This window comes from Choristoneura fumiferana, chromosome 10, assembly GCF_025370935.1.
Source record: "Choristoneura fumiferana chromosome 10, NRCan_CFum_1, whole genome shotgun sequence".
Lineage (NCBI taxonomy): Eukaryota > Metazoa > Arthropoda > Insecta > Lepidoptera > Tortricidae > Choristoneura > Choristoneura fumiferana.
Genome location: NC_133481.1, coordinates 19,287,568 through 19,311,572, shown reverse-complemented (window position 1 = coordinate 19,311,572; position 24,005 = coordinate 19,287,568). Strand labels below are relative to the sequence as shown.

General features: G+C 37.1%; 2 protein-coding genes across 2 annotated transcripts in view; one reads left to right on the top strand and one right to left on the bottom strand.

The window, feature by feature from the left end:
- Positions 1 to 491: 491 nt before the first annotated feature.
- On the bottom strand, positions 492 to 16,308 carry Mad (mothers against decapentaplegic homolog 1). The gene is made up of 3 exons (XM_074093809.1): positions 15,721 to 16,308; positions 10,362 to 10,523; positions 492 to 9,322 (listed from the first exon to the last, which is right to left on the bottom strand). The coding sequence occupies exons 1-3, from the start codon at positions 15,826 to 15,828 to the stop codon at positions 8,324 to 8,326; spliced, it is 1,269 nt and encodes a 422-aa protein (XP_073949910.1). The 5' UTR covers positions 15,829 to 16,308; the 3' UTR covers positions 492 to 8,323.
- A 5,483-nt stretch (positions 16,309 to 21,791) lies between these two features.
- Stip1 (Stress-induced phosphoprotein 1) overlaps positions 21,792 to 24,005 on the top strand; it is a gene marked incomplete in the record, with an annotated part of 11,829 nt that continues 9,615 nt past the window's right edge. Inside the window, 2 exon segments of the mRNA XM_074093802.1 lie at positions 21,792 to 21,934; positions 22,311 to 22,612. Of these exon segments, the coding sequence (XP_073949903.1) occupies positions 21,926 to 21,934; positions 22,311 to 22,612 (311 nt within the window).

Here is a 24,005-nt window from a genome sequence, read left to right as displayed (position 1 = left end):
AACTTTATTCCCTAAACGGAGATGAATAAAAATTACACGATGGCATCTTTGCTCTTACACTAACTTAACTAACGCTAAAGTAAACTTTTTGTCAGATAATTCTGGCAAAAACATTCAAATAGTCATTCAGTTTTGTACAACATAACTGACCGATTCCACAAACTTGAATGACGCCGTCACCTTCCACAGATAAACTTATGTCTTTTACGTTCTTTAATCGTAGTTTTTTTTTCAAATAGCAAGTGTAAGCTGCCAGTAAAATCAGACCACCCGCTAGCTTAGCACAACGCAAAAAGTTTCAAGTCGATGGAATCACTCTGTTTTACGCCAATTTTCAAATCCGATACACCAACGCTCTCGTGCACAATTTCTGTTACGATTCAAAAACACTTAAGCTCGGACTTGGCGCTTTTTTCAACCAGTTATTACAATTTTGTATGAGTTCAAGACAATTTTGGTATAAGAAGCGCTTATACCAATTAAAAAAAATTAAAAAAGAAAACTTTTATTTTAATTCTGGCTTTTAGCTTTAACAAAGGGGGTAAAAAAACAAACTTGTATAAGTAAAATATGAGAAGCTCACTGTCTCATTCTAAAAGTTTTAAGGCCTCGCCCCATCACGATCAGAGCCGTGCAGTAAAAGCGCCAAGTCCGAACACGCAACCAAAACAATCTTAAAACAAAAACAACAACCATGTCTCGTACAAGTACAATAATCATTTTACATAAACGTTATGTACAACTGTATAACCTTCACTAAAAAAAAAACAACAACACGATCATCGAATTTCAATTACTTACAAAGTAAATATTTATTCAGCTAAAATCTATTAAAAGCTAACATATGAAATAGCAATTACATTTGCTCTGCACATAGTGTATATCAAAGTATCGAACTTGTCGAAATGCATAAAATATATGGGTATTTGTTTACATATACACATACGTAGGTATTAAAAGTAAGGCATACAATCGTTGACTATTTTTATTTTGTAGGCACTATTTTACGGTAGAATGAATAAAAAATGTACGATCTTGGTAATAATAAAAATAAACATAAGACATGCTATGTCCTAACTAAGGCACTCTTAAAAAAGAACTTTCAACAGTCAAATTTAAAATACAACACTATTTTTCAATTAACAATAAAAAATAATGCACATTTCAGGGTCTCAATTATTCCATTAAGGTTTGGTCATTCGTTTGTCATTTTAATAATAAATTCGGTTGAAGGGTAGATTTTTCAATACCTACTCATGCTTTTAATTTGTGCTATTTGTAAACATTTTTGCTTATTTTTATTTTAAATACAATCGCAATTTTTGGACGGGAATTTTGAATCTACAAAAAAATATCATTAACGCTCTGTCGAAATTTCTCTGGTGCTTCCAAAGCACATTTGCTGAAATGCCAGCAAATATAGTGACGGCAGCTCTTGAGCTAGCCCCGAAATTGTAGACACCGACACTGAATCAACGAACAATCAAAGGGACAACCAACAGGCCATAATTCAGGCGACAAGACTTTCCAAATTGCATACAACCACAACCTAGAACCTTCGGTGTGTCCTACAACGGAATATTGAGTCAATTAGGTACACATCTACCCATATTCATAAATGATTGTTACGCTATGTTGATTTAACATTTGTATTTTCTGTCTCCAAGGTCAGATTTAGAAGGGGCCCAGAAGAGGTTTAAAAAATATCTTAATTTCATCAGTCTACAAACTTTTCCGTTCTTTTCAAAGTCTCTTTCCCCTCATGGGCCTCCAGTTCATTGCCGCAAAGCCTGTCAACCTCAAAATCCGTCCCTGTCTGTGCCGTACTGTATGCAGCTGGGTCCACTTCTTTTAATAAGACGGTCTCTAGACACCTTGGGTCAAACGAACTTTTTCTGTCAATATATCTAACCAATGGATCATAAACATATACTTCCGTGTACAGTCAAGGGCATAAATATATATATACGTTAGCAAGATGTCAAAAATATGTATACACTTTTATGCTACTAACCATAAGGTCGACGTATACATATATTTGACGCTATGGCTGTATAGATATTTATGCCCTCGACTGTACCACAAACATAACGACTCTATGTCGGGTGGTTACCGTTGTCATATTCATATTCATTTATTTGGCCAAGTAACATCAGTCACATTTAGCAAGTCATTACAACTGACTACATGCATTGCAAACTCTTAATCTAAGTACTTAAACAATTTCAGTACATCAGATTTGATTTGTTAGAAACATCTTCTTGCAAAGGTCTACTTATAGGCTTCTAGAGGCTGTCAGTTAATGGTACACTTTATGCACCCATGTCAGTATATAAATATAATCCATCCTTAGTTACAGACACGTTACATTACCGATTTTTACATAACAATTACCTGCATTAATATCTGCCACAGCGGAGCGTGCCAAAATATCTGACACATCCTACCGGCCATAGAAATAAAGTCGTAGTTATCAGATATTTATGCACGCTTTGCTGTGTCAGATATTGGTGCTGGTGACTGTACCACAATCAAAACGACGGTGCCACTTTATTCCTGTCAACTTTTGACGAGAAAATCATTAATGACAACAATTTCGTATGTTAACTTTTATTTCCACTTCCAACCGTTGTATCTGTGCCATCTATAGTCGAATAAGTAAAAAACTTAAGAAGGTGCCTCTTGTATGAAGGGGCTATTCTCAGAACATCTGTTGAAACCAGAACCAAAACCGATTTGTGAGCTTTCGTACAACTTTCGGGAGCAATCAGCTTCGTGACCTACCGTCGGACCTATCGGCTCTACCGTCCACGCATCTGCTGATATTTCTTGGATGCGTTGTTATTCCATATCAAAAAGAACAGGAAGCTACTAAACTAACAATTTACCAATTAATTGCTTCCAAAAGCTAAATCGAACACATTAAAAAAAAACCAGAACAGCTCTCGAATAATATTTCGGTGACCGAAGCTGAAATACAAACCGAAATTGGGAATATTGGTTTCGGTTGGACACTAGATAATTTCCAGTTTTCCACACCCCTTAGCCCGCACTTATTGCCGAGGGTGTGAACTGCTGGTACTACTCGGAATGGGACCAGTGGGGACAACTACTATTTCTTTCCCACTTGACTCTGCTTCCCAAGAGATGGAGCAAATGTGTCTTGGAGTAACGAACTCCCTCAAAAAGAGAAATTGGAAGGGCCCCAACAAGGTGGCCGGAAGACATCAGCTCGATCGCTGGGTCAACCCAGGGGAGATCCACTGTGAATCGAACCGAGTGCAGAATAATGAGAGCTATCGCGTATGAATTCGCCACTAGAGACGCTAGTGTAGCGTGAAGTCTCCGAAATGCCAAATCTCATAGTTTCTGGCTGAGCTACGCGGGTTTGCAATATCTGAAATTAATTATGGAAAATATGCGTTCCGGGGCAATGAATGTCTGTGTTTTGAGACAGTTTTGTCTTTCGGAAACCTTTGTCCTCCCTTTTTTCTGAACAAAACGGGGACTATGCAACACTGTGACATGCTCGATATTTTTATGGTACGGTTTTAAGGTGTATTAAATATGATTTTAATCTAAACTTTGTTTTAGGCATACTTAAAAACCTCACGCAACAGTGCGCCATCTAGTGAGACAAAAAACGATAGCCCTCATTGGAAAGGCGCATGCACAATGATGAACGTTGATGCATTGAAGAAGAGAAGAAAAATATCAGTTTTCTGCAGTACTTCTTCATAAATTGTTTCCCTATACTGTTATTTCCTAGAACAGACAGTAAAAAAATTTGAACTTCATTTTCAATGAACATGATTAATACATTAATTACTCCGGCACAGCAACATGCTCTACAAAATATATTCATTACAATTGCACTATCAAGGCGATTGGGACGCGTATCTCCAAGGAACTATACCTCTTAATTTTATTTTGAGATCAATTTTATCTTTACTCTTTCATTAACGCAATCCCGATTTGGTGTATACACTGAACTATAATACTGTACATAAATATACATATTTCCAATCTGAATTTAGATCTAAAATATTTATTAGAACCTCTGCCGAATTTACTTTCCGGAAATCATTTGGTTATGTTGACGATTTGTCGGCACAAAATCGATCCTAAACATTTTAGCCAGTGGTAGGTAACGGATACCTTAGTTCAAAATGAGGGTTTCTGTAACAGCAGGGCTACTCCGAAATTCGAAGTTCGTGTCGTTGCGTCCCTCTGACACTTATACTATTTAATAAAAGAGTGAGAGGGACGGTACGAAACGAACTTCGAATTTCGGAGAAGGCCCTCAGGCCTATTGGGATTGGTACCGTGAGGTCCGTTGACAATTTTGACATTTGAGTCTCATTTAGGATTGGTTTTACAACTAAAAGAGCCAGAATTTGCGCTGTAATCATCCATACATTTAGCTGCTACACAGGGTCTATATCGACTAGTAGAAAATTGTTAGTCATAATTGTAATGCTTGTCATACATAATGTACCTAATGTTTGACATAACCCTTTTTTTCTCTGAAATCAATTATTTTTCAGAATTGCTATAAAACAAACCTAACCTAACCTATAGAGTTCTACAGAATTACCATTTAAAAAATTATAAAAAATGAACGATTTCAGCGGGAAAAAAATTATGGCTAACAATAATTATGACAAACCACATTATGGACTTATAAAATTATGTCAGTCGAAGGGATTCCGCTACACTAGACACTGGCTAAATTGTCCTCTGATGAACCGAGCCATATTAAAAAAAAACTATGAATAAACTAAATGAGACAAGCGCGAGCAAGACTGTTAGATAACGTCAAACGGGTTTCACGATCCCAAGTGACCCTATCTTGAATGATAATTTTCAATCTTTACATGAATAATCATTTGACTTGCTCAATCTCTGGACAAAATATTACGGATTTTGTTTGTTGTATTTTGTAAAATGAGTTATATTTTATACACATATCGTAGACTAAACTGATAGTGAAAAAACAACTTAAGAACTCAAGCCAAGCTAGACCGGTGATAATTTAAGCATAGTATTAAAGTACAGTGGTGTTTTATAACGTGTAAGTAGTCGTTAACCGCCCACAAACAATGTCAAGAACAACTTCGTCAAATAGTTCGCGTACTTATAAAACTTGCTTGTGGACGGCCATCTTTATTTTATTTTGTATTTATGTAAGGCATCTTATAATGTCAATATATTTTCATTTCATTCAACAGTAACATTAAAAATTTGAGGCACAAATTAATAGGCACCTCAGTATTTATACACGTGCGTTACGCTGTTTCATCAATTACATATTTGTTGAACTTTTTTTTCCGTTGGGGTTAAAAACAGTACTAATTAAAGCGTTTTAATATCTAGGGGTTCCCAAACTGTGCGTCACGACAATTCGCGTCGGCTTTAGAACGAAACGATCTGCTAAGATCGCAGGCACGCGTGTCTAAAACTAGGCATTTTCTTATACAAAGACATCGCAAGAAAATTAAAACCTGTAAAAAAGATCTTCAATGTAAAGTATGGTTCCGTACAGCACAACAATAAAAGTCAGCAAAAATAAGTTTTTATATTATAATATATAATTTTACATTATAATGTCATTATTTTTACAAAAAGCTCGTACTATAGTGAACTCTATGAACATTACTTCAAGGGTTAATTCTGTGGACATATTTATTTAAGATACGAGATATTCTAGTAGTGACGATGTAAAAAATAAAGGCATTTACATCGGAATTAGTGATTTTCTGACTTATACTTGAGTTTGGAAGCGTCACTTTGCGTGCTTTTGTTTTGCTTTTAATTCTAACTATTATTGTGTGATACACACTTTCCAAAGTTATTTGAAGGATTGTTTTGATCGTGTCAAAACAATTTGGCTTGGTATTTTTACATTTGCAAGAGACCACAGCGCCATGGTGACATGCTGTCATAATAATTTATATTTAATCCTTCCACGCGCTCCTGAGAAAAGTGGTCTTACCAAACTGACAGACAATCAAATCCTTTAAGAACTCCTTTTTGACCTTCGTTGCAAAAAGAAAGTGTTCTAAGTTTGACGCCATGTCTGTTTATCTGAGGCATCGTATCGTAGCTCTTAAAAAGATGGACCGATAGCGATGCGGTTAATTTACATGAAAGCGAATATCCTAGCGGTGGTTCCTAGCTATGTTTGATAAAAATCGATTCAGATGTCTTAGGAATACTGAACTTCACTTTTCTAAGTCGGTTAGGTTATTTTCTTATCAAGCACGGGGACTTAAAAACATTGGGAACCCCTGGCTTAGCCACAAATGGACGTAGTTATGCAAACAGGAACCAACCTACCTACACTTCCCCCAAAGTTGATCTGCCTGGGCCCTGTTTCTCAAAGCATATTAGTCTAATAATATTAGTGTGTTGTCTCATAAATTGTATGAGAAAATGAGACAAAACACTAATATTATTAGAATAATATGCTTCGAGAAACTGGGCCCTGGAGAGAGATCTCTATTGTAGCCTCTCAAAAAAAATAAGGGTAAGTGTGGATTGGTTCCCGTTTGCATAACAACGTATGATCAAATTAAATAATCATGACTAAATGAATAATTTTTACGTCTTAAAGGTCATTGATTAGCTACAAAAGTTATGACATTAAGTCCAGAACAGTTAAAATCTAACCTAAAACGTTTACTTAAAAATAATAAACACATACGCGATGGCACAAAATTAACTTAACCAGTAAAAACGAAAATGCCAACAGATATTTCTGCAAACGCTCTATTTATGTGCGAAATAGTAATCGTTTATTGTTCATAAAATTAAAATACGCTATTGAAAAATCCATTTAAAATCTGACCACGTAAAGTTTAAAAATATATATGGGTAAGTTATAAATATATCGGACAGAGATATTTTTAACACAAGTTATCTTTCATAGATTATCTTGAGGATAACGTTTTTGTAATATTAAGAAAGTGTCATATGAAACACTACAGAATATTTTACGAACACGCCATCTTACACGAACAGATTCTAGTCAAATTTACCCGAGCCGAAGACGAGGGTAAAATGGGTTTTTATGAACAGGCCACATACAGCGATTTTTATTTCGATTGCGAAGAAATTAAACAGTTACAGGTTACAGTAAATTGTTCATGGCTGCAGGCGTGAATTCCTTTTTCACTTTATGCTCTAAGGCATACAATAAAAATGTTTATGCAGCCTACATCCAGCATAAATACAAAGTCTATGTGCATTAGTAAAAATAAAATTTACATGATAATATTCTCAAAAGCGTATTTTAGCAATTATACTTAAAAGTAACTACAATATACAGAACACATAACCCATAGAAACTATTATTTGTAGCCTCAACTATATTTTTACTACAATTTTATTCCACTTGATTCACTGATTCCATGTTCATAATATTTTTAACAAAATTCAGCATTATTACTGTGTTTAAAAATGTTATCTACAAACTATTCTGGAATATGAAATTCAATGTTGTGACATTTAAAAAAAAACATTAAATAGATTTAAAACTAGTAGCGAAAAAACACGAGTCACGACAGCAATACAAAGCTACTAAAATTTAACTTTGACAAAGTTAAATACAAATTGTGAGATGAACCATCAAACTTTCAATAGTAAAGATATAGTTAAATCACAAAACATACAAGATACACAGCTAATATAAAATTGCATTTCCGCCTAAGCTAATAAACATAGAAATTCTTACGAAATTATGTCTTACAATAACATTCAATTCGTATATATATAATAATAATATCACCGATTTACCTTGAAACAATAAAATACATGCAATTTTACATGCCTTAATTTTGGACTCGATTCAAAAATACCATCAAAGAGCATTATGTACACGATAATATCCATCTTGTCATAAACATTCACGAGTTAATTATTTCTTACTTTATGTCTTTCTATTTATAATAATAAATACATTTATAAATGATTTACGAGCGGCCTGGACACAAAATTTGAGCTGAATTCCAAAAATATATGAAGCTTTTTGTTCTAAAATTCACTATTTTATTTCTATGAAATAAAGGCAAGTGTAATTTTACTTTTAGCGCGAAACGACATCTAGTTGTAGTTAACAGTAAATAATACCCCGTTCCACACAGGAATACGTCTTCTGTGTAACACAAGTTTGTTCAAAGTATACTTTACAGAAATCTCAAAAATGAAAATTCTCGAGACGGTATAAAATGCACTGAGGATGACAATCATTTCGTATGGTAAACGGTATATAATATGAAACTCCGATACATACAGCGGTGGGGGACAAATGTAGGGTAGGCGGCTAAGATACGGACGATATAGCGTTATGAGGAGACCCCATTTGGGTGAGAACCTTGTCGAGCCACTGTAACGGACCATGAAGGTGTATTTCAATCCAACAGGGCGTGGAAGTCACATCCTGACGATGGTACTCCGCACCCCATCCTTTAACGAATGACATACGGATGGTACACATCTTGGTTAGTTCATAAACCGCTTCGAAACCGTGGTTGACGCTCTGAGAGAGTAACGTAGCGAATTCGCGGTTATTGAAGATCTTCAAAGAACAACCAGGCGGTATCTTGCACACCGTTGACGGGTGGAAACCGTGGTGGTGGTTACAATTACGGCTCTGGACAAAAATCGCTGCATCAGACAGACACTCTGCATATACTTCCCCGCCTACGTAATATAAATGCACGCCTTTCCCTATATGACGCCTCGTGTTCTCTATTGTGGAGTTCCTGTTGACGTTACTAAGCTGTCCTAAACAGAATCTGTCGCTGTTATTCGAAGGATCCGTGAAGCCATCTACCACTACCGAATGCGAATTGCAATGGAACACCTCGCCGACTCTGCAATTCAGCTCGTAGTAGGCTACCGAAGCCCAGTAGACCGGTTCCTGGTAGGACACTGGGGCGACTTCTCCAGGCGGTTCGGAATCATCGGAAGGAGGGGAGTAGGCTGGTGGCGGTGTATCGGGAAGCTCAGAGCTGGCGGAAGGTGGGAAACCTGATCCGGAGTAAGATACATTATGAGGCATGGCGGGTTCTGCCGTCCTTTGGAACGGCATGAGACTATGTCCGGGGGGGAATTCGGAATGCCTTGGGACTAACACGGGTGGGAGGACAGGGCTTTCTACCCGTTTGTAGTGGTAAGGGTTTATACAGACTTCTTTCTGTTTGGCGCTGAAGGGGTACTGGCAGATCTCGAGAGGTTTCAGCTCATGGTGACTCTGGAGATCGGGCCAGCGCCACACGCGGCAGTATATCACGTGGGGCAGGCCTTTGCGGTGGGATACCTGAAATTAGGGAATACAATACAATACAAATATTCGTTATTGCACACCGCAAATCAGTAGAAAAAATCTATATAGGTTGCTGTGTGTTGTGTTTGTGTATGAATGTTGCTGGTGAGATTCGATTAAAGGTTAAACGCGAAAAGTCGCCGTAGAGTAGAGATGAGACTGACAACTGTTAACCGCTAAGTGCGCCGCGAATTAGTCAAGTTCAACATTGCGAAAAGCAAGGAACATAATAAAATAAGACGAAATTGCATGCCAAGCCAACGTGACAACAAGCTCTTTTTGAATAAGTGGAACTGAGCATAGATACGTTAAGATCGTTGTCAAATTTGAGTTTGATAATTCGAGTACGATCTGATCATGTTCAGCCTTTTTCCTACTCGCCGTGTCTCTGTCAACTTCGACACTGGCAGAATCATCAAAAAATTGATGGAGCCACTTTCTCCTAAATTTGAATTTAATTGAATGTGAAAATATGCTGTTACAGACATTCTACACAATCTATTACGACATATCTATTAAAGGGTGAAGACTATTTTTTTTTAATAAACAATTGTCAGTTATTTTTCACGACTCTCAACGATATACAGCTGTCGTAAAGTTCTAATTATTCTACCCGTTCAGAAGTGATTACTCTCATTACTGTTTTCGAATAGAAGCTACGACCAATAATCGCCAAGATTTTAAAGCGTGCATGAATGCGCATGTCAGCATTTCTGACAACACTGTTTTCGGTACAAACCGGGGCTTGAGAGTTTATTAAGTAAAAAAAAAATGTTTTTTGCAACTATGTCCCCAAATAAATTTCTAAATTAGGTAAGAAGCCGGGATAGATCATCATCATCATCAACTGGAAGACGTCAACTGCCGAACAAAGGCCTCCCCCTTAGAACAACACAGTGAACATCACGCCATTTGGACCCACCAGTTGCCCGCAACTCTCACGATGCCGTCAGTCCATCTAGTGGGAGGTGGGGGAGGCCTGCCAACGCTTCAAGGTCGCTAGTTATGAATAAAAGTAAAAACAACTAAGCACCTGTAACCTTCCGTCGAGTGACCGTGGAATGGTGACGCACTTTGACGGCGTCCCTGGGCACGAGAGCGCCCGTTCCAACTCCTCGATGGCCCCTTTCCGCTTCTTCAGCTTCTTCACCAGACTATCGACGGCTTTCTCCGCCCATTTCTCTTCTTCGTCACCCTGGCGGTTAAAGAACATTTGAATTGAAAGGGAATTGAAAATGTTAGTAAGGTTTGAAAGAGTACTCGAAATTTGCATAGTGACATTAATCACGAAGATACCTATAGTCAATAGCCTAGAGTATAGACGCTGGCAGGATTATTTCTAAGGAGTGGATGGCATCTAGTATCTGCATCTAAAGGGGTGCACCCATGCTAAAGGTTTAATTCTGTGCATTTTATTTTATACAGGGTACTTAAATAGTAAATAAAATATAGTATTTATCAATTTGAAACAAATATAATAAAAATAAAAATGTACGTCGCACGCAAGGCACAACATGTAGGACTATTTCAATTTTATGTGAGATCTACATGTATTTTTAACCCCCGACGCAAAAAGAGGGGTGTTATAAGTTTGACGGCTATGTGTGTCTGTCTGTGGCACCGTAGCTCTTAAACGGGTGTACCGATTTGAATGCGGTTTTTTTTATTTGAAAGCAGGTTTTCTAGCGATGGTTCTTAGGCATTTTTATCAAAATCGGTTCAGCCGTTTCAAGATCATCAGCTCTTTTGTTCGCTGCGGTAGGAATCTTAAGACGCATAATGGGTATTTACTTTACTTCCAAACATATTTGGGACCTAAAGCACCCATATATGCCTAAGCAAGATTATGGAATTTTCGGCCTGATGCTGCAGCCAGGATATCCAGAACGCTAGTAGGTAAACTCTTGATAAAACCATAGCAGATATATCGTGTTTGAATTCGTTTCGATCAGTATTTGATTCTACATACAATGCAATGGTGGCAACAGGATGAGTTGATGCTGCAGCCAGGATATCCAGCACACTAGTACACTCTATAAAAAATAATAGCACATATGTCGTGTTTGGATTCGTTTCGATCAGTTATTGATTCTACATACAATGCAGTGGTGGCAACACGACGAGCTGATGCTGCAGCCAGGATATCCAGCACACCAGTATACTCTTGAAAAAATAATAGCAGATATATCGTGTTTGACTCCTTTTTATCAGTAATTGATTCTACATACAATGCAATGGTGGCAACAAGATGAGCTGATGCTGCAGCCAGGATATCCAACAAACTACTACACTTTAAAAAAAAATATATGAAAGTTTATAAAACATGAAATTAAAAATTTAAAAACCCCCGACAAAAAAACGCCAGCAAAAATAAAAATAAAAACGCCCGAAAAAACGCCGCTAAAAAAGACAACTATAAAGTAAAAAATAATTATGCACTACATAGCTGTTGCCCGCGACTTCATCTGCGAAGAATTCGTTTAAGTATCCCTATCCCGCGGGGACTATGCTGATTTCCCGCAAAATTTGCCTAAGTTAATTTAGTATAAGTATCTAGTAATATTTTTTTATCTAAGCGTCGTCGGTGTCGGAGGACCGCTAAGGTTAATACTTTAAAAAATACAAAATATGTACTTTAGTTTCCTGTTAACCTTAGCGGTCCCCCCACACGCTTAGATAAAGCTTGGGATTAGTGGGATTGGTAAAATAAATGGAGTAGTTCTGACAACCTGTCAGTAATAATATATAGTGCTTATAAACACCATGAAAGCATGTTTTTACTACATGAATCACTGTTCACAGAACTATTATTGCAAATGCTGACACGTGATGTGACTCATAGCACTTTAAATATAAAAAATTGTCAGAACCACTTAAATTTGAGGAAGCTTTTGTACTTTCATGCAAATTGCTTCTTGGAGGTGGTATTAGCCTAGTAGCTTGAAAGTATGTACTTTCAAGCAAAAGCTTGTGGGTTTGAGCCATTTTGAATGAATTTATGTCTGTAGTGATATAAAATGAGATTGTAATGTGAAATCAACCATGGCTGTTTCCATGATTATGGAAACAGAAATATAATATGACTATTTATTCAACACTACATACTACATAGTAAGCAATACAGAATACAGGTACACAGAAAAAAATACAAGGTAAGTAATAGCTTATTATTTCAGAGCAATCGGATTTGGGGTGTTGTTTCTGATATACGATACAAAACAATAATCTATGTATCTCTCTCTTTTCTTAACATACTCTTTTTCTTAAACATACATGTTTTGTTATATATATAATAATGTATGTTTGGGAGTTTGGCAAACAATTTCCACTGCATTCTTTCCTTTGCAATTCTTCTTCAGTTGTAACCTACTGTTAATTTAAGTTTGTCCTATCTTTTGTGTCGTCAACCTCTGATAAGTTTCTCATTTCCAGGATAGGTACAGTCAGCTCCAAAGAAATGGTACCCCCCTATAACAGCAGCAATCACACCGAGGGGGTACCTTTTTTCTGCCACTGACCGTACCATTCTGTTATTTTTATTTTTATTTATTATATCTTTTGGTAGTGCCACGAGAGTTGTAGTGAATGATCACACACACAGCTACACAAAGAACGAATGGCATAAAAAGGAGAATGAATGAAATGAATGAGTGAATGTCAAAATCGCACTGTCATTACATAACATGTTCTTGTGTGGGCGACCTCCTCTGGTGACACTACCTGCTAGCTCTCGTATATACAAGCTTGTTTCTCATATACTATTTATTTGTACCTGATGTATTAGTCTAAAAAAACGCCGCTACAAAAGACAATAAAAAAACGCCAGCAAAAATAAAAATAAAAACGTCCGAAAAAAACGCTGCTAAAAAGACAATTAAAAAGTAAAAAATAACTATGCACTACCTAGCTGTTGCCCGCGACTTCATCTGCGAAGAATTCTTTATCCCTATCCCGCAGGGACTATGCTGATTTCCTTAGTATAAGTATTTAGTAATATTTTTTTATCTAAGCGTCGTCGGTGTCGGGGGACCGCTAAGGTTAATACTTTAAAAAATACAACATACTTACTTTAGTTTCCTGTTAACCTTAGCGGTCCCCTACTACAGACATGATGAAGAAAATATAATAAATTAGTACAGATATAGATTTTGATTCTTTTATTTTAAATGAAGGTTAGTTTATCGTCAGTTACACTGTTTAACATTTCCGTTTCGGTTTTATGTTTAAACTGTAACAAACACTCAGGTCTATTTTTTTTTTTGGTAGACTTTTTTTTTATATGACAGTGGAAGCATTCTACACTTCCACTGAATGTAGATATAGTTAGTGTTTAGTTTTGTAACTAAGGGACCCCATACATTCCTGTATTATTATTATTTATTTATTTATTGTAATTTTTTCTTTCATTGTATAATTTTGATAGTTTTTAAGTTTTTAAGTATTTTACTTGTAATTATTTTATTATGAAAAAATTACTTTCTGCCAAGTTTCTTGCGGCGCATTCTTCTTGGCAATGATGGTCTTTCCAAAAGCACTGGTAGTTTAAAAAATGATGTGTAAAAGTGCCCATTGCGGCCTATTTACTGAATAAATGATTTTAATTTGAATTTCAATTTATCCCACTGCAGGACAAAGGCCTTCCCCATTACAGGTCTAATTTAATTACCTAAAACATATCGTGCTAACTGACAATTAAACATAGACAGTTGATAAAACACAATGGTCAATCCCTGTTGACATTTGATTTTTGCTATGAAAATTCCGCTCCTTGATAATAATAACATATTAGTCAAGTGTTTGTGTCTGTTTGTTCACAAACAACAGCAAGGATCCTGTTATTGATATTTAAAGTGATTCACTTATAACAGTTCTGCGAAACTTTTAGTATTTGGAAATAGTCCAATGAATAAGTTGTTTACAAACAAAATATGCATACAGTTTACCTGTACTAAAGTGTATGTTTGTATGTTTATTTAAATTAGACAAATTAACACAAATGAAACATGCTGTATTGCATACCTACACCTAATACAAGGTGTTTTAAAATGAACCCATAATAATAACACCCAAGACTCAAGAACAAATGGAATTAACTATATGATCCTCTCATCCACTCCAAGGTTGACTGGTAGCAACCCTTAAAGGGATAAGTTCACCCTTCATCCATGCTAATATTATGTACTATATCTGAGAGAGTAACATAGGCTACTTTTTACTCCAGAAAAATGCGCAATTCCCGAGGGAACAGCGCGCGATAACCAAATTCCACATTGACGAACCCGTGGGCAAAAGCTAGTTGGTACATATATCTATACCCCTATCTCACCTAATAAGTGTATATGTAACTTACTGGTTCAGTGTATGCAGTAAGCAAATAGAATAGTAGACAGAAAAGAGTACAATGGCAAACTTATACTTAACAAGGGATGATGATGATGTCCTCCATGTTGTGTCCAACAAAGGCAAACCTTTAGGCTTGTTTATTATGTGCCCGAATATGGCTGGCAAAGCCAAACTTAGTCTTAAAGGTCCTATTACAGGGCGCGCAATGTAATTGACCACTATCATTATACGTGTAAGTGTAGAAAGGTCTCGGGCGGGTCTTTATAGTAAGACGCTTGGCATCCAACTAACCTAGTCTACCTAATACAGCCTCAGATTTCCCATGATATAAGGAATGACGGAAAAAATGGAGTAACACACCAACCTTGTTATTTCTATGGCATATATTAGTAATTTACATAGTTACTATGTTGTTGTGATATTACAATACCATAGGCTATTCTGGGATTTCGCGCTGTCATCGTTCATCCACCATTACCTTTCATATTTTGTTTTCTAGATTTTATTTACCGTACAACGGCAAAAACTACTAGACACTGGCAAAATTGTCCTCCAATGGACAGAGCCATATTTTTTTAAAGAAACAACAACAATACCATAAGAGGTTATATCTGGTTGACTGCTACTTGGTGATTTTGATTATTTTTTCCTCTTACCTTGTTTACTTACAATTTTGTAATCTATATAAAACTGTACTTAGTACAATAATATGACTACATGATTTGTCTTTGTCGTAGTGTGAGGTGACTCCTGCAACAGCGTTCGGCAGAAAAGGGCTTATTTTTATTTTTATTTTCAAAATTATTTTCTTGCTCCTGTCAAACTGTTGGTGTTCTGCAGAATAAACCGCAACCCTGTCATCGTAACTGACACTGGCCCAAGCCTTAAGGCCGCTATTAAGGGGAATAATAATAATAATAATATCCTTTTAAGTTGTATATCAACTTGTCTCGTAAGTTTATGAAAAGCAATGAATTAGGATATTTGAGAAGTTTTTTATTAAGTAAATATACAGTGCGTGATAATAAATGTTTTGTGCAGCATCTAACCTGTTTCCAGCCAAGCAGTTTCTTAACAGCGGGACTCGTGAAGGAAAACAGGCTGTTGAGACTCGACATAGGCCCGCTGCTCGAGGATTCCCCATCGTCGGTGTCCATGGCGACCGCCCGATGCGAAGCCTCGATGACTCACCGCGCCAGGAATTAGTGGAAACACCGCGGAAACGCTCAAACGGCCATCGGTTCCCACACTTGGTATTCCCCACAAGTCGACACTAATTACAATCCACAAAGCGTCCCGACACTGATCGTAAACGACTGCACACTTACTATATACCAATGTGTTCTTATCTTTGTACGCACTGTTAACTTACGCTGCGATAACTACTCGTTTTTCGCTTGGGTCAAGATAAATGTTGAAAAATGAAAATAAAACTCTTGTCAAGTGCCTCCATTCGACTTTTTTTTAATTTATGTCATTCTATTCCTATAGTGAAGTGCACCGACGCTCACAGACGCTCACGTTGTCGAGCTGCAAAAATTAACACTGATATCAACGTCAATGTCGTCAATATGTGGTTAATATAAATTAAATAACATAATACATTTGACAAATATTTTTTGACAATTAATAATTATAAAAATTAAATTAATTAATATCACAATAATGTGGGTTTACAAGTAGGTAGATTATAGAAATATTTTTTTCTTAGTGGGCAGATACCTTTATATGGTTCCTTTACGCGCATAAGTCGATTACCTACTAACTAAAGTACTAAAGTATTTGAAGTTTTGCTGGCGTGTAAAGAAACGTTTTTTTCGCATTTGCCGAGAATTTTCTCGAATTATTTTGAATTGTGCTAGGAATTTGTAAACTAATCTAGAATTAAATGGAAGCAATCAGGGTAAACAAAAATGTGCTTAGGCTTAGGGCTATCGCGTATGAATTCGCCGCTAGAGGCGCTAGTGTAGCGTGAGGTCTCCGAAATGTCAAATTTTGGGTGAGCGTTTGGCTACGCGGGTTTATTTATTTTATGAATCATTTAGTGAATATTGTGCTTGCACTTTCGAAAACTTCTGTCCTCCCTTTTTTCCGAACAAAACGGGACTACGCAAGACTGTGGTTGCTCGATATTTATTTTTATATCGAAAATACAAACTGAAACATAGATAATCGATATTCTTAATTTATGGTACGGATTTAAGACAATGTTTTAAGATGTTTTAAATTAAATAAATGATTTTAATCTAAGCTTTGCATTCACGTCCGTAATAACAGACTGAAAGCCACACTTAAAAACCCTTTCGGAACGTTCTGTCCGTTTCCCAAAATACCCACACCCTTTCCAAAATAAGTTTCCTAAATCGACCGTATGCCAAAAGACCCGTTTCTCATCGCATCAGAGAATGTCAAAACACCCAGTTTTCATAGCATCCGTATGTCAAAATAAAAATATCCGTCGCTCATGACACTCGTATTCCTAAAAAACCCGTTTCTTAATCATTAGAGGTGTGGAAAACCTCCAAGGTCAAAATAACAGGTTTTGCTCGACTTAGCGGTAGGGTTGCCATAATGATTGAAAACTGATACGGGATCAATCAACAACGCTATTTTTTTTTGTTAAGGGTGGTGACTGGAACGGATGTTTTGGGAACGGGTGTTTTGGGAAACGGACAGAACGTTCCGAAAGGTTAAAAACCTCACGCAACAGTAGCGCCATCTAGCAAGACAACAAACAATAGCCCTCATTGAATTAATTTAATGTAAACTTGAATAAATTGTTTCTCGATAACCAATTAATTTATCAGATAATTTATAACGTACTTAAATGACAGAAGAATAACAAACCGTTACTATTGGTTACTATGTAGGCAGGAGGGTAGTGATGGGACACAAACGAACTGATAATGAACGAACGATGTGAATGAAGTTTATCCTGCGCTTTATTTTAACTCTAAATTTAGAAAAAGGGCGGGAACGGGGAAATCTCGGACTGAAGGCGCGTGTTTTTTCTAGCTCTTCATTTTTGATATTAATTAGTGGTCTGCGTAGTGTTAATACGGTGTATATTCTTAATTATTTATTGTAAATACCTTTATTTGTGTACTTTTCTTCTTTTTTGGTAAGTTTTTTAAATATTTTTCGATGGAGGAGCCCGATGACCCTGGGGGCGGTGTCCCCCAGGTTCATCACACTAATAGGTACGGATACTGACCATACAGTACAGATAGTTCCGTAACATCGGATAAAACGAGTTTGCCCGCCAAGGAAAATATGCCGCCATTGCAATAAAAAACCGGCCAAGAGCGTGTCGGACACGCCCGAAATAGGGTTCCTTAGACATAACGAAACAATTAAGTAATATTTTTCTAAAGCTTTCGTATTTTTTACGGAATATTCCAAGTTTAGGTATATTTTATACCTTAGGCCGTAGGTACCTTATTTACTCTTAAACTACTAATAATTGTCAAGAAAACTTAACCGTTATAGTTTTCCTTGTAAGTAATCCTGATTTTTTTTTTCAAAATTTTCCACCCACCGGTTTAGATTTTAGGGGGGGGGGCTCGATTTTAATGGGCGGATTCACGTACTTTTGTTTTTTCGATTTAATTTGTATATATTTTTTTAAATGGCTTGTTACCCGTTTTTTTTCGATTAATTTGACATAGATACAAATAATCTGGAGCTCTCAATCACTAAAACAACAGCGATCCTATTCTCAACCAGAACAAGGAGAAGTGATTTGAATCTCGTTTATGATGGTTCATTAATTCCACTTAACAACGAAGCTAAATATTTAGGTGTAGTTTTTGATAGTAGACTCTCGGCCAAAGCTCATTGCCCATATGTAAAGATTAGATGTGAACGGTCTTTAAATATTTTAAGATGTCTGGCTGGAGTTTGGTGGGGTAGTCATCCATTTTACCTAAAACTAGTGTACAATGCTGTCATTAGAAGTGTATTGTAGAGATGAAACGGATATACCTAGTGGTTTGGCCGGATACCGGATATTCGGTGGGACCGTTTGCCGGATAGTCGGATATCCTGCCGCCGGAAATTCAGCTTAGTTTTACGCACAATTAAATTAAGCTAATTCGAACATGCGCATGAGGTTGCAACTTGTAGAGTATAATTAATTAACTTAGGGGCTGTTTCACTACCCATTGATTAATTTTAACTGACGGATAAATATGATGTCGTTTCTGTTTGTTTTGTTTGAATAGACGTGAGACGGTGTCACATATATCCGTCAGTTAAAATGAATCAATAGGTGGTGAAACAGCCCCTTAGAATAATAAACTGATGTCAATATACCTGCTGGTACCTAGATGATGGTACTCTCGGGGGAAAGCCAGAGACCGTAAAACAAGACTTACTCACTCTCCTTCCACGTTTGCAAGAACTAGGGCTAGAGAATAAAATTCTTCCCCTGCAGTACCACAACTCGAGCTTCCTTTCACTTATTTGATGATTTTCTTCCTGGCCTAAAAGAGTTAACAAATCAAAATTTCAGTCTATTGGGGTCTCCTATTTTCCCAACAGCTATCCCTGATGCCTTTGAGGTGAGGAGGCAGCTTTTTCTGACTGCCAGAGAAAGACTAAAGAATCTTCCGGTGCACTGGCTTTGCTTTTGTTGCGTGTATGCTTTGCGGTACCAAAGTTGACCTATTTTTTGCGCACGGTTTCTACTTGGCTTAGCATCACGCACATTGATTCATTTGACTCTGTGTTGAAAGAGACGGTTGAGTGTTTGCTGAATGTCTCACTAAATGCCTATCAATGGGACCTTGCTAACCTAAGCCAGCGGTTTTTTCTTGATTTGGGTCTTATTGAGAATACTTCAAGTGCAAAGTCATTATTCAACCATCTCCTTGATGTCCGTTGGTCTGGATGGCAGCCTACATTATCTAGCTGTGTAGGAGTTGGAGTGTATCACCACGAGTTCAATATTGTGCAAAAAATTAAACTTCCCCCAGAATCCTCAGTTTTTACTGGTGAAGCTTATGGGCTTTTCAAAGCTGTTGAGTATATTCATTTGATGAAATTAGGAAAATCCGTAAGTTTTTCAGACTCAAAAAGTAGCCTACAAGCATTATTACATCCTCCATTTAAATTATATGTATATCCCATATTTTTTGATATTAGAGCTCTGTTACACGAGTGCAGTGCAGTATCAAAGGTCTTGAGATTCAGTGTCTGTTGCCTGTGTCTGTCTGGGTGCCAAGGGATTTATGGAAATGAGAAAGCCGACAATCTGGCTCTCGAGGCCGTTCAGTCCGGGGATCTTGTCCCCTATAAAAATTACACCCATGATCTCCTTTAAACCCTTCAAGCCCTTCCTAAAAGATATTTACGGAACTCCTGGAAGTTCTTTTGGTTTTGGAGTTCTTTAGAGACCGGAAATTACTATTATAATATACAACAAAAAAATCCACTGAGACCATGGTTTTATAATTCAAAATTAGGCAGAAGAGAAACATCCATATTGAATCGGATGAGACTGGGCCATACGTGTGCTTGGTGTAGGGGTTATAGCACGCAGCACGGAATGCTGAGGACCTGGGTTCGATTCCCAGAGCTGGTCTCTTTTTCTGGTTTTTCTGTGCATCCATGTCTCAGTTTGTATTTTCGATATCGTTTCACGAGATACCCGTAAAAGTAACAAATTTGGAGTTGAAATAAAAAATACAAAAAGACTCCAAAAAACCAATCATACTAAAGCCCAAGTCCAGGGGGCTAACTACAAAACTCGCAAATCGAAGTTCGTATCGTTCGTGTCCCTTTCACTCGCGTGTTAAATGACATAAGCGTCAGCTGGACGGCAACATACGAAGTTCGAGTTTTGCACTTCCTCACAGTATATATATAAGCTAAAGCTAAAGCTTATACTCGTATATATATACTGTGACTTCGTAGTATAGGGCCAATAACAAAAAAAAAACTAATATACAACTTTTTGTGGTGTTTTTACTTTATCGCAGTTTTTTGGAATAAATTGTTAACAGCTTTTTCAGAAACAACCCTTAATACCGGGTACTTTACTTAGACTCCTAAAAGATCGAGCGTCATCTGCTCACATCATTTCGAGCTATCTTGTTTCGGGTTAAAAAAAAATAAAAAGATAATGCATTGTATTGTAAATTATAAAATAAACATGTTCATGAAAATTATATTTGTATTTATTTTTTGTAATTACGTTTTAATCTACTGATAGTGTACAAGTCGCCATCATAAATCTATCTACATCTATGGAGATCGGAGTAATCTCATCATCATCTATGTAGGCCTATAATTATACGTCCCACTGTAGAGTAACAGCAGGGCTACTACGAAACTCGAAACTCGAAGTTAGTACCGTACCGTCCCTCTCGCTCTCGTATTAAATAGTGTAAGTGTCAGAGGGACCGCACGACACGAACTTCGAGTTTCGAGTTTCGTAGTAGCCTTGCAGGCCTCCTCCTAGAACTTGTCTATTGTAACGCTTACGCGTTTAGATATATACTTAGGTACAAGATATTTATTTCATAGAATTTGTACGACATTTAAAAGATTAACCTTATGGAAAAAAAACTATCTACAGGAGTGAGCTACATTATAACCCCCTTATTCATAAACGACAATCAAACCTATTTTAGTTAAAATGCCGCTAAAATTCGTTTGTCCTTATCTGTCCCTTCGACATTTGTTTTTGTGAGAAAGGGACAATGCATTTGTTAGTTAACATAGGCTTGTTAAGTTTTATGAATAAGGGCGTAAGTCTACTATCGATAAAAAATATAATATGGAAATATGGACCATTCTAGAAAACTAAGGTACTTACCCAATATGTCATTACATTACTAAGGCCAAGCTTATCCAGAGGTAAAAATAATAATAAATACCAGTGATTAACTACTGTTAAGGGTCAAGGCGTTGTCGCCCTTTATTAACGCGTAAATTTTAAAAAACTAAAGAAAGTTACTTTTACAACAAAAATGTAACTTTTCAGGAAACGAAACGTAACTTATGGTCCAAGGGTCCTGGCAACACTGATCTTGTATAACTTGGTTTAATACCTACGACGTAGTATTTTTATGTCCACGTACGTAATCAAAGACTATAGCTATAGTATATATAGGGAGACACGTAATTAATGAACGAACAGCACGCAGAGCAGAGTATAGTCAGTGGGTGCGGTGTGCAAATGCAAATATCCTTTAAATCTTCCACTAACTGACTGAAATCTGAGTTAGATTAGGACAAACATTAGAAAACATGGACTACGTAAGTGAGGTTATATTGATTTAAGAATAGAAGAAATTGTTTAACTAAACTTTATGAGATTGACTTGTGACAATATTATTTATTTAAACAATGAATTTTTACATAAAAATAAAAAACATATAAAATTAACTAAAACGGGCTTCCTCTTCCAAAGGCAGCGCAGCGCGGGGCATTGTGCCTAAGACGCTAGCGGCGTTGCCTCGTTGCACTGCAAGGCTCAGTCTTTGGGCGAAGAAAAAGCCTGCTCTTTGGTCGCCAGATATGCCGATTACTTTGTCCGACACTTCTTTCATATTTTTTTTTGTGTCGGACGACCAAGGCCCAAAGGTTTCGACCGCAAGTGCCGCAAAAAATTTATTGGAAATCGTAATTTTAGGTAAATCAGTTAAAGGAGAAAGGCAATGAGGCGCTGGCCGCCGCAAATTATGAAGAAGCAATTAAGTGTTACGCGGCCGCGATCGCTTTGGATCCGAATAACCACGTTCTGTATAGCAACCGGTCAGCGGCGTTCGCTAAGGCAGGAAGATACGATGAAGCCTTAGAAGATGCCGAGAAAACCGTCACCCTCAACCCTAAATGGGGCAAAGGGTACTCACGGAAAGGCTCAGCGCTGGCGTTCCTTGGTCGTTTTGATGAGGCTGTTGCGGCGTATAAAACGGGGCTCAAACATGAGCCAGGGAATCAGCAGTTGGTGTCAGGGTGGGTGCAAGTGCGGGGACAGGCAATCATGCTCGAAGACTTCCTTCAGAGGCTAAAGAAGTACCCGGAAACTAAGCAATGGCTGAAGGATCCGGAATACATGAAACTTGTCAAGGTAAGTGTTTTTATATGTTCTTCACTAAGTGCATGGCTCATGCTGGTTTAAATTTAAAATATAAAGGAAAAATACTTTATTAACACACTTCAAATATAACATACAATAAATACAAGGTTTTTTTTTATCAGATATTTTATTGAGGCTCTAGGACACCAAATGTGACTATGTCAGCCTCATGGGGAGCCTCAGATGTATACACCACACTACAGATATTATGCTCTCCCTTGCACTGAAACCACATCTCTGACAACAGGCCCGTCTAATGAATCTGTAAATCAGCATTGCTTCTGAAAGTGGTCAACTTAGAATTACTTTTACACCTCCATTGAACAAGATACCATCCAAATACCTGTCTCTGATGTGTCCTTATTCTGATCACATTCCAAAAGAAAATGAAAAAGGTCCTTAGTCTTATTACAACCTATACACAAAGGTGATTGTACAACTCTCATCAAATTCAAAAAGAGGGTAAGATTGTTTTTTGGAGTCTTTTTTTTTTTTCTTATTTCAACTCAAAATTTTTGTTACTTTTACGGTACAACCCATATTGAAAATACAAACTGAAACATAGATTCACAGAAAAATCAGAAAAATAGACCAGTGCTGGGAATCGAATCCAGGTCCTCAGCATTCCGTGCCACATGCTATACCAGGACAAAAACAGGGTGCGAAAAAAAAACTTTTTATAATAAAAATCAAAAATCAGATTTATGATGTATCGGATATACAGGGGGTGTCCCAGAAACCGACGATATACCGTCAACAGCTGATAGGGCAGCTAATTACATTACCTCTCAGAATATGAGGTTTGAGGTTTAGTAAAAGAGTTGTTAGACTCAAAGTTGTTGAGTCTAACAACTGGTAGCATGGTGTACGGTTGTGTCACTCTGAAGATGAGCTCTGGTTGAGTTCGAAACGCGTCAGTGTAGTGTGGTGGTGGTGATAGATGGGTTTGTGTGATTTGTGTGTGCTTACAGTGTGGAGGTGGAGGAACTGCATGAACACGCATATTTTGCATAAGCTTAGCTATCGTAAGGTCGCGGGTGAGCAAGGAAATTATTTTAGTTCATTGATATGGACCTCCGCAAAGTAACGCCTGATTCAATAAATTATCCGGTTTGTGGTCAAAATCCGGCAAAAACAGCAAACACTACAATTCGTTTACTTTTTGACAGATTATTCAAATTTAGCTATAGAGCGTAGCATATTAGGTGTGAAATAGATGGACAGAATCCGGAACACCACGCTGCGCTC

Excerpts from the sequence above, each read along its gene's own strand:
- Mad (XM_074093809.1), bottom strand. The coding sequence starts at position 15,828 with ATGGACACCGACGATGGGGAATCCTCGAGCAGCGGGCCTATGTCGAGT. Across the intron at positions 10,524-15,720 it reads AACTGCTTGGCTGGAAACAG|GGTGACGAAGAAGAGAAATG; the intron begins GTTAGATGCTGC and ends TTTAACCGCCAG. Across the intron at positions 9,323-10,361 it reads CACTCGACGGAAGGTTACAG|GTATCCCACCGCAAAGGCCT; the intron begins GTGCTTAGTTGT and ends CCCTAATTTCAG.